This window comes from Carassius auratus, chromosome 4, assembly GCF_003368295.1.
Source record: "Carassius auratus strain Wakin chromosome 4, ASM336829v1, whole genome shotgun sequence".
In the NCBI taxonomy this organism is placed as follows: domain Eukaryota; kingdom Metazoa; phylum Chordata; class Actinopteri; order Cypriniformes; family Cyprinidae; genus Carassius; species Carassius auratus.
The window spans coordinates 11,690,309-11,701,550 of NC_039246.1; the positions used below are offsets into that span (position 1 = coordinate 11,690,309).

An 11,242-nucleotide genomic window follows, 5' to 3' on the forward strand; every position below is an offset into this window, starting at 1 on the left:
TGTCAGATAAGCTGGCTGTTCACAGAGTGCTGTATCCAAGCATGTTAACAGAAAGTTGAGTGGAAGGAAAAAGTGTGAAAGAAAAAGATGCACATTCAATTCGAAAGAACTGCTGCCTTATGAGGATTGTCAAGCAAAATTGATTCAAGAATTTGAGTGAACTTCACAAGCAATGGACTGAGGCTGGGGTCAAGCCATCAAGAGCCTCCACACATAAAAGTGTCAAGGAATTTGCTGGACCACAGACAATGTCAGAGGCGTCTTTCCTGGTCTAAGGAGAAGAAGAACTGGACTGTTGCTCAGTGGTCCAAAGTCCTCTTCTCAGATGAGAGCAAGTTTTGTATTTCATTTGGAAACCAAGGTCCTAGAGTCTGGAGGAATGATGGAGAAGCTCATAGTCCAAGTTACTTGAAGTCCAGTGTTAAGTTTCCACAGTCTGTGATGATTTGGGGTGCAATGTCATCTGCTGGTGTTGGTCCATTGTGTTTTTTGAAAACCAAAGTCACTGCACACGTTTACCAAGACATTTTGGAGCACTTCATGCTTCCTTCTGCTGACCAGCTTTTTAAAGATGCTGATTTCATTTTCCAACAGGATTTGGCACCTGCCCAGACTGCCAAAAGCACCAAAATTTGTTTAAATGACCATGGTGTTGGTGTGCTTGACTGGCCAACAAACTCACCAGACCTGAAAGGGGCCCCTACCAAGTATTGAGTAAATGTACCGTAAATAAACATACTTTCCAGAAGGCCAACAATTCAATAAAAATGCTTTTTATGAAGTATTATAATCTGTTGAGATAGTGAATTGGTGGGTTTTTGTTAAATGTGAGCCAAAATCATCACAATTAATAGAACCGAAGATTTAAACTACTTCAGTCTGAGTGCACTGAATTTATTTAATACACAAGTTTCACAATTTGAGTTGAATTACTGAAATAAATGAACTTTTCCACAACATTCAGATTTATTGAGATGCACATGTATTTTCAAAAAGTGCAGTGCTATATGCAGTCAACCTCCATTTTTTGGCTTGAAAGAGACAGAAAGGATTTTCAGTATAGGATTATTGTTTTTACTGTACATTGTGAGAGTTTAGAAAATGAACTTTTCCTTGCACTGTAATGATTTTGACAGCGAGGCAGTCAGTAGTGCTAGAACAAGCTATTCTAGTTAATCATCACTAAAAAACACCTAGAACACCACCTTAATTTATTTTAAACAGTCTTTATTGAAGGATACTGGTCTGTTGAAAAATAATTAATGAAGTCATCTCTTCAACACAAAAACTCTACAGACAATACAAAATAGAATATGGCATGATATGGTTTAAACATTGGCTTTTGTAGAGATCTTGGAAAAACAACTAAATTCAGACCTGCTCTACTGCTTGTCAAAAAAAGTAACAACCTTTTAAAAAGGTACAATTAAATTTCTTGCTTTACTTTGCCTGAGACCCAATACATTGCAATACACATTTCACCCAAATCCTTAGAAAACCCACTAAAAACTTAATAAATTAACACAAGGCACTCTGCGCTGATAGTCACAATGCTGTATATGAGAGAAGACAGTGACTATATTGTGTATATATGGCACATAGATAAACAGAAGACTGAGCAATCCAAGTTTCCTGTCCATAACTGTTTAAAGTTATTTGTTAAAGGCAACAGTCAATAAAGCATATCCCAATTGCATAGAAAAGATATATGGTGATATATGTACATTGTTTAGTGGCAAACCAACCGGTCACCTATGATCGGACTAGTTTAATCCCTTGCCCTGTGTCTAGTATATTGGGAGGGAACCAAGAAAGTTTCAGTCTTCTGACGCAGCGCAAACACACACTACATAGCCACAGGAGGTTGAGTCCGCAGCACCAGTTCGCAACAGCCACCAGTGGGTACGTGGCCTTGGGGAAGTTTGTTTTCCAGTGCTTGGCCACATCACTTCCAGTTGGCAGGTGGAGAGAGTAGTCACTCCAGGGTTTGGATACACCGTATATAGCAGAGATGACCCGACCCCTCTCTGACCACTGCACGCCACTGTCAGGATCGCAGTTGTACTTCACCCACTCTGCGGTGAAGTCTCCCAATCGAGGGGCTTCCTGGGCTTCAGCATCCTGAACGGGGCTCATCTTGGCTCCTTGTACTGCCACATACATCTTTTCCACCTTTCGAACCGCCTTCACCCATGGCGCAGAATTCTCAGTGTCGAGGACAAGGATGAGGCGGGAGGAGAAGCCGGCATTCCGTTCCTTCCACATATCAAGGATCTGCTGCAGACGCAAGCAATCGCCACCTGTGAACAAGAAAGGTTGTCATCAATGGAAAGAGAGGGAGTTTATTTTCTTGACCAGGTGGCTAGAAGAGGCTGTACCAGACCTTAGGGGCCAGTTTTACGATACTGCGCTGATGGGTGTTAAAATTCCTACGGGCGATTGACTGACAGTGTGCAAATTAAAGAACACATATGCAACATCTAATTTCCATAATGACCAATGCAATCTACCAAGCGCAAATTAGCATTAGGATATGTTAGGATTCGGATAATGTGTTGTTCTGGCATTCCAAGTAAATTAATGTGCGTGGAAAAAACCTTCTACCACGCTCTTGCTGTTCTCTGTGGTGCCTCCTCCTAGCAACAAGAAATGCAGCCATTTTCTAGCGCAAAACAGTTAAAGACATGCTATTTGGGGTGTTAAATAATGACACAAATGCCAGTAAGTTTGACGAGAGCAAACGTAGGTAAATCATGTTTCGTGATTCATTTGAAAACTGACCTCTCTGTAGGGAAAATCCTACAAATGCATATTCAGTAAGATCAGGCGCGAATATAACTCTGTCCACAACTTGTCAGCACTAATTCTTCACTGCTGCACGTCTTCAGTAAATACTGACAGAACTACTTTAATGCCAAAAGATGGTTTTCACTGGCACAAGCTGTTAGTAAATCTGGCCCTTGGTTGTTTACTACCAAGGGGTTGCCAACTCTAGACTAGTTCAAAAAACGAGTTTATTCAATCATCATTGCAGCAGCTTGAACTCGAGAAATTCCCATTCACAAATAAAGCAAGCAAAGATGTGACTGGCTGTTGCTGCAGGGGAAAGGAGAGAGACAGTGCGAGCAACACGGAAAAGGTGTAAGAAATCTGACAGTTTGCCATGCTGTGGGAAAGACTGTGAATAACGCTCTGCAAGAACCTTGTTCAAAAACTGAATGAGGATTCCTGGCTGTTTCTCACCCCCCCTGCTCTGATCAAACAGTATGACAGAGGCTGTGACATCCCATATCGCTCATAAGGATTAATACCTCACCGAGTTACAGGACGCACACACCGGCAGGAAGATAAAGCATGGTGGAGCGATGGTGCCAAGATATATCTTTACAGTTCGGAGAGCTTTCAGAACGATAAATTGCTAAAGCCCAGCCAAAATAAAAGCATTCATGCCTTGATGTCTTTTACAAAGACCTGAAAAAGCAATATTGATTTTAGCATTTAAGAACAGGTGATATGAATAACTCCCGATTGGTGCATGACATACAGAAATAAATTGAGTTTGGGTCTTCATACACACATTTTCACCTATACACACTGTACAATTCATAACCTTCACTCTGTTTAATTTAGATAATTTCTGCCCTACAAATTGCAACTGCTATCCAGCTCTTACCTGCCAGAGTCCAGTCTCCACTGGGAAGTGTGTGGCCACTGTAGTAGAGGATGTAGGTGTCATGACGTGGGCCTTCTGTGGTGCAGAGCTCCAGAAAGGAGCGCAGATTGGCCTGCAGGGTGTCCAGGCTTAGACTGGTGGAGTAGTCACATCCAAAGGTCTGGATGAGGTGGTGGGAGAAGAGCCTCTGCACAGCGTTCAAAGTAGCTGTGGAGTGCAATTCCTGGCCTTGCCCCGGAGGCAACAGCAATGGCTGTCCATCCGCACTGCATCCCATGGAGAAAGAGGATAAAATGATTCTGAATTGCTAACTGGGTCACCTTGACCTTATGAGTGTACACTGACCCATGTACAAAAAAGAAGAGGGATAAGCACAATGGAAAGTGAATTCAAAAAAGTTTCGAAAATGTAAGATGGAGAAAAAAGTTACAAAGAAAAGGAGAAAGGCCATAGAAAGGGTGATGTTAATTCTTTTTTGTAATACTTTTTTTTGTAATTTAGCAGCTCCTCGCAGGGTCAACCTAACCCGTTCTGCCTTTCTAAAAGAGCACAGCAAAGCTTCCGCGGTAAATATCACCAAGAACAGTCAACAATTAGCAACCAAGACCATTATGATTCTCCCCATACCATTGCTTTCCAAAGATTGTGATTATAAAACCAAGACCAATTCTTTGTGGTTGCAGTGTTGAAAGATAATTTCCCATGCTCGTTGAAGACTGAAATGGCAAGTCTAAGGCACAGTGACCCATGAAACTACCCAGGCAGGTGCTGATCTATTCAAGCGTAAATGACCGCTTCTCTGAGCTTGTTTGTCAGGACTCTTTCTTCTCTCTCAATCTAGTAGCTTTCCTGTTTGATCCTATTTTTTCTGCTCAACCCATCCCTGGTTCAACGCCTCTCATTCCCCAACACAACATTTTAAAAATAATTCACTGAAATGCCATTTCACAAGAAGTTTACTAGCAACAAGGCATTTATCAGAACAGATAAACAAGATTTTAATTAAAAGGGCTAATAAATTGTTCACACTTTATATAAACTATTAAAATGCTTTCTGGGTGAATCATCAGAAGATTTGGAGGATGGCCAGAGCTCTTCCCTTTTAAATGCGAGAGGAAACAGTACCACAGCATCTGCTAAGAATGAAAACGAGCTATTGCTGCTGAAGGCGAGCCTGTCGACCTGAGCATTTCCCCCTCATCTTCCCAAGAGGCCCTTGTCATGGTAAAAACATGATCTGTACCCATCAAATGGAAGATTACACCTTGCTACATTCCCCTCATGCGCCCGCTCCACACTGAGCCTTTTCACCAACAGTGCTGGAATACTAAGCGTGAAGAGGCTGTGGAGCTGCATCCAAATCGACATCATAATCAGCGACCCGACTGAAGGCCTGCCCTGTACCCCACTCTCGCTCTCTCAGTATGCATGGCACATGCTTCCCCCAGCAGGACCAGCAATAGACAAGTTTATTAAAGGCTATGAGCTTATTCAACGCTAACATGTGTTCATAAGATCCAATCTGGGGTGGTTTTCCACCCTTCTATTTCTGGACACATAGCAAAGGACTGATGGTGATGCAGATTCAAGATGAGCAAGAGTGTGATCATGATTATTACTTCAATCATCTTCCTGATTCAGATACATGAACAAAACAAGCTGTTTTAAAATACTTTATCTACATCCTAGTGAAAACACAACAACGGTCAGATTCAAATATCAAAATCTATTCAGTATTCAACAACTTGACCTCACCTGAAGAACAACGAGAACTATACTGGTAAATAAAGGCCAATCAAAATAGAAGTCATTTGCATATACTGTCAAAGTATTAAGAGTAAAATAGGAAAAACTGTTTATTTATAAGGGTAAGAGAAAGGATGGAAAGAGGTCATGTTAAAGCATTGTGCGTGGCCATTGGGGAAAAATACTAGTGTAGACCATGGCCCACCCAACAACTAATAATAAATATATAAATATACTTTTGCAGTGGGTACAGATATTTACCTTGTATATATGGATTGACACAAACAGAAGAAAAAATTAATCCACGAGCATAAATAAAAGCATTTCAGATAATAATAAAAAATATTCCCTTTCAATGTATTTTCTCCGAAACGGAATTTCACTTGAAGTTCAGTCTTGCATTGCTGCTAATATTATTACTCTATAATAAATTACAAGTATTTCTCAGTTGGAAGTCACTTTAAGCTTCTGCTAGATGAATACATGTAAGTGCATGTAAACTAAGAAATATGATTCATAAGAAAAACAGTTTCTCAGGTATTAATGTTTGTTATATAACACATCAATGAGAAGCATTTTGCATGGCATTGATTTCTATCAATGTACTTGTGACTGAAGTTGAACAGGTTGAACATGTAAGTTTGAAATGTGAAATGTGTTTGTATGCAGTATCTCTGTTGTGTATATGTGTATGTACCTGCTGTAGCAAGTGGGAATTACCACTGCATACCCAACACAGGTGCCTCCCAAGCAGTTTCCCAGTTCATGGAAGAGTCCATGAGCCAGAGACTCCAGTGGCAGTACCACTAAAAACACACTCATGAAGAGTCCATTAGTGACCTGTGGAGAGGAACCCTTGGTGATCAACAACTCTGAAGTGGATTCAGAGGTACATCCAAACAAACACACTCTAACTTAAAGGCAGAGTTTCAAAAGACTGACATGCACATCTTGATGTATGCACACAAGATCACAAAATCACAATAAAAGAGGCTATGCTGGCAATAGCGTATTAGCTCACTACTCTAGCTGTTTAGATTAATTTCAACATTGATATTTGCTCAAATTGATTTTCAATTTTAAGTTTATCAGATGCCACATGCTAAATTAAACATGCAATGTGATGATGCCATGTGAATCTAAATTTAAATTCTACATTATTCTGTTGCATGCTACATAATGTTTCGCATACAATTGCTTTACAAATAGAGCACACTGTGCAGTCCTCAGTGAGCAGTATGCTAGTATTCCTCTTGTTCTCAGGCCTGTTCATTTTAATCAAGGGTACTACAGCCTGGATATACCTCTGACTCACCAGCATATACTGTTTCCATAATCAAAAAAAATGAAACATTGCATTTGCTTTACATGCTGGATAACATTAGAAAAGTTGACTCATTGCAACATTCATATCTGTAAGTGGCTTACTTTAAAGGTTAGATTTGGCACTTGTGCCCAAGGCCTGATGGCTGGATTAGTTGTCCCCAACACTATGAATTATTGGTGTAGACAAGATATTATGGCATATATTATTTTGACTATATTAAAAGAATACTTCAATAAAAATATGAAGTAATTTATGTTATCATTCACTCACCCTAATGTCATTCTAAAGGAACTTTAGTCTGCAGAACACAGAAGAAGGTATCTTGAAGAATGTTGGTAACAACCCCCCCCCCCCCCAATACATTGGATACATTGACTTTTATTTTATTGGTGTTTATTTTGTGTTAGGGTTAGGGTGACAAACCAGTCACAGAGGTTTAGAATGACTTGAGGGTAAGTTCATAATGCCATAATTTTCATTTTTATGTAAATTATGCTTTTTACTAGCATTTATGAAACAAATGTGCCTATTGACACCTTTAAAAGTGGTTTGAGTGATAGGATGGCAATGCAAATTCATTGTTCTTTGGCGCTGGCTGTTAAGGACAGGATTCATGATATCTAGATAAATCAGAATGATTCTGAAAACATTATTCAACATGCTTTACCTGCCATGAGACGGCCCCTAGTATGATGGTGGACATCAGGCAGAAGAGCACCAGCCGCTCAGAGATGAGGCAGAAATGACGCATGCCCCTAGAGGCCATGATCCTGTCCAAACTGAGCGTTTCTGAGCGTTGGGTTGCCCACGTCTTCTGACACTCGCTTAGCTTGGTGTGGAAGCACCATAGTGAGACGAGGAACACCATGTGGCACAGGATCCACAAAAGGCCAAAGATGCAGAAGCCAGGGATGACCAGGTACCAAACTTTCAAGTTACCCAGCTTCAAGGCACAAAGCACAAAGAAGGCCAGCTCGATGAATGCCAGCGGGAACAGAGAAAATCTCCTCCGTAGACGACCGGCTGAGAGAAACTGCTTCCAGCGCTCTGTCGCCGACAAACTGCTGAAGTACACATCCAGAAGAGGCTCACAGATAAGCCGGCCCAGGAAGCAGCTGAACGCAAAGGGGTTTGCTTGGATCTCCAAGGAGTGGAAGAAGGTAGCGCCGCTGATCACAGCAAAGCAGGCTAGATTAGGGAGAGCCAAGGGCGACTTCATGCGAAGGTCCATGACGAGGGCCGTTAACGATAATGTCAGAGCAATCATGGACAGCGATTTGTGGAATACCAAGCTGATGCTTGCGACGGCAAATCCCAGGAGCTCTAGAAACTCACATGAGGTGAGAACGACTGGTTTATACATAGTGCTGCTGCACAGACGATCTGTTAGGGCCCAAAGCGTCCGAACAGCCACACTAGAGAGCAACAGGTAGTTTGTAACCTTCTCTTTTATGTCGTTCTCCAGAGACGGGCTGTTCAGGAAGCACAGGAGTCCCTGCAGGAAGCCGAACCACAGGTGGAAGAGACTTAAACTGGCCAACTCCATTGAAAAGTAGTAATAGAGGATACAGGCTATGGCTGATACGAACAAACCCAAGATGAAGATGACCAGAATCACGGGCTCTGCAGTCTGTTCCCATCGTACGTACATTCCCAAGCACACGGCTACCAGCAAATTGAAGCTGGAGAGATACCCCAGACAGCGGAGGGAGGACCACATGTCCACATCCTTGTCTGATTCCTCTTGGCCTGACATTTTTGAATAGGCTATAATCACAGAGGATTAGGCCTCACTGCTCCAAGACTAGGAAAGACAATGTTGATGCATTCCACTAAAATTAATAATAGAACAAAGGGGTGTTAGTACTAAAGTCAGTGATGCAATTACAAAAATATCAAAAACACATTCATATAATTGATGTATTGATCAAGCATGCAATATATATATATATATATATATATATATATATATATATATATATATATATATATATATATATATATATATATGATTTCACTCTGGTAAATCAAAGGTTTTGTCTTTAAAGTCCAATTATACAAATGTGCATATTTCCTTTACAGAATACACTACAAACTGTATGAATGTACAGAACACTGTTTATATTTAGATGCTGAATTTAAAAAACATCTCAACAGTAATATTCACTGTAACTGGAGTGAAAGGTGTGCAACTAGCCCTGGTGTCACCTTTATATACATGTAACTTAAACAAAAAGAGAGAGGAGATCAGTTGTTTTAAGCATTTGATGGTTTTGCCAAATTAAAACGATCATACGATTTTTTTGACAACGATGTATACATAATAGTTATGTTGGTCGATCCTGTTCGATACAATACGAGTGCCAAAGTTCAGGATTAATAGAAGTCAGATGTGAAACTGCCACATGAACAGCACAGACCAGACACTCAACTTTATCACTGTAAACACTGAAGGCATTTATATATCGCGATAACACTTCGAAATGTGAGTATTAACGACTTACTTATGTAATTCATCTCATCTTCGTTTAAAAATAACATATGCAATCTGAAAATTTCTTACATTTGTTCACAACAACGAGTTTTTGGCTTCCCGATGTCCATGATACTTCCGGACTCCGAACTACGGCAGCAGAGACGGGACAAAGGCGAAGTATAAAATCCGCATTGACTTTGTGCTTATCACTTCCATTTTCAGGTGTTGTCATATTAAATACAGTTAATTGTTTATTGTATATATATAAAATGTTTTGAGTCCAGTGCATTTGTTGAGTTGCAATGATTTAAAAAAAAAAAGTCATTCTGTATTATTATTGCTGTATTATTATTATTTCGATTATTTGCTCGGATACAGATTTTTTTTTTTTTTCACACAGCATGTGCAACCTGCACAAACAAACAAACAAATAAATAAAAGGTCCTAGAATGTGAATGTTTTGTGGCTATCGATTAAGTGTTACTATCTGTGGGCTGAGTGATTTGAAGAAATGCGTAAAGCCATGCATTATTATGTATTTATGGGCAAGCTTTATAAGATGCATCAGTTATGATAATTTCTCATTTTTATGGCAAAAATAAAATTCTTAATATCAAGCATTATAAACAGAACCTTTATAATAGAAATCATAAATCTCTCAGTATGCTTTAAAAACACTGGCGTGAAGCGGCTCTCTCCTTTTATGATCAGCTCCGAAAATGGAACCCATAGCAAAGGCATTTTCTCTCCAAGGTTCCTGCGTAGGTAGGAGCTCCCTGAATGGGTAAAACAAGGCAGGCTTCCTCCCACACAAACTTCTGCAAGCATACAGAGGGGGGGTGGGGGATGGGGGGGGGGGGTTATGAGCTCACATAGCTGTCTACTACCTACATCAAGGAGGTCTATATAATACTTGGAGAAAACTAGTGTCATTCATTTCAATGGCAGTTGCTCAGCTGGTGCATGACCCTACTGAAGAAGGCTAGGAATCTACTTTATATAAATAATAAATCAGCTAAACTTACACAAATATCTATAAAGGATTTTGTGTCATTTTACCAAGCAAAACTGGTAATGCAAAACCCATTTAATGATCAGGTCTGTGGTAAAGGTTACACAATAACTGGTAATATTTTAGTTTTCAGCATTCCTGCATATTTTCTGTTAAGAATCAGAATGAACGATTCCCGGTTCGCAAATGAATGAACTCTTGAGTCGGTTCTCCTTTTAAATGGATTAGCAGCAATTGTTCAGTCTAAAATAAATGGTTTCTAACAGCTGATGCACGCACTGAAGCTGTAGATATACCTCTGCGTAAAATATAAATTTTACCGTAGAACAGATGCTTGGATCAAATGTATATTTACCCACTGTCCATCAAAACCAAGTGTGCAAATACATTATATCTTTTACTTTGGCGATGAAGAAGGACTTAAGATTAACAGCAGCTCGTGAAAGACTTTGTTTAATTTTAGGGAGGCTAAACATTTTGAAATTTTCCGACCAAAATAGTCTCAAATCACCATGGCCGTGTTGTTTTGACATGTCAAAACACATCTTTTTATTGAATTGTCCTCAGACTAAACGCAAAAACAAATATGATATTGTGTACATATACATATATACATACAAATACATATACACATATTGTTGTTGTTGCTGTAACAAATCCTTCAATAAGCTTCATGTATTAGATTCATATATTCATTTGTTGAAAAGCTTTCACGACCTCAAATACCATTTGAATTAGGCTGTTGTATGAGTCAATTCAGTGAATCAGTCATAGCGGTTACTGAATCAACATTTGACTCGCTCACTAAACCTCAATTTATTTTGAGCACTTATAAAGTTCATTAGACTTACAGTTTTCCTGCTCACACAAACACATCTCAAAAGTAATTTTTTTTTTTTTTTTTACAAACGTTGCCAACACCTTTGCCATAATTTTATATTTTTGGATATATCATATACACACAGTTATTCAAATTAAGCTCTTCTTTCATGAGCTCATATGTACATT

The 11,242-nt window shown here is 39.6% G+C and overlaps 1 protein-coding gene across 2 annotated transcripts; it reads right to left on the minus strand.

Moving 5' to 3' along the window:
• Positions 1-1,212: 1,212 nt before the first annotated feature.
• LOC113058578 (transmembrane protein 168-A-like) lies at positions 1,213-9,402 on the minus strand. 2 transcript variants are annotated; one of them, XM_026226609.1, is made up of 5 exons: positions 9,310-9,402; positions 7,414-8,578; positions 6,117-6,259; positions 3,674-3,939; positions 1,213-2,300 (listed from the first exon to the last, which is right to left on the minus strand). In XM_026226609.1, exons 2-5 carry the CDS (start codon positions 8,500-8,502, stop codon positions 1,753-1,755), a joined length of 2,046 nt encoding a protein of 681 aa, XP_026082394.1. In that variant the 5' UTR covers positions 8,503-8,578; positions 9,310-9,402; the 3' UTR covers positions 1,213-1,752. The 2 variants fall into 2 exon arrangements, with proteins under 2 accessions (XP_026082394.1, XP_026082402.1); XM_026226617.1 differs by having other exon boundaries at positions 9,251-9,366.
• Positions 9,403-11,242: the final 1,840 nt, after the last annotated feature.

Bases quoted from the DNA above. Each gene is read 5' to 3' on its own strand.
- LOC113058578 (XM_026226609.1), bottom strand. From the start codon at position 8,502: ATGTCAGGCCAAGAGGAATCAGACAAGGATGTGGACATGTGGTCCTCC. The intron at 6,260-7,413 runs GTAAAGCATGTT...TCCTCTCCACAG, and splicing joins TAGGGGCCGTCTCATGGCAG to GTCACTAATGGACTCTTCAT. The intron at 3,940-6,116 runs GTACATACACAT...CATGGGATGCAG, and splicing joins ATTCCCACTTGCTACAGCAG to TGCGGATGGACAGCCATTGC.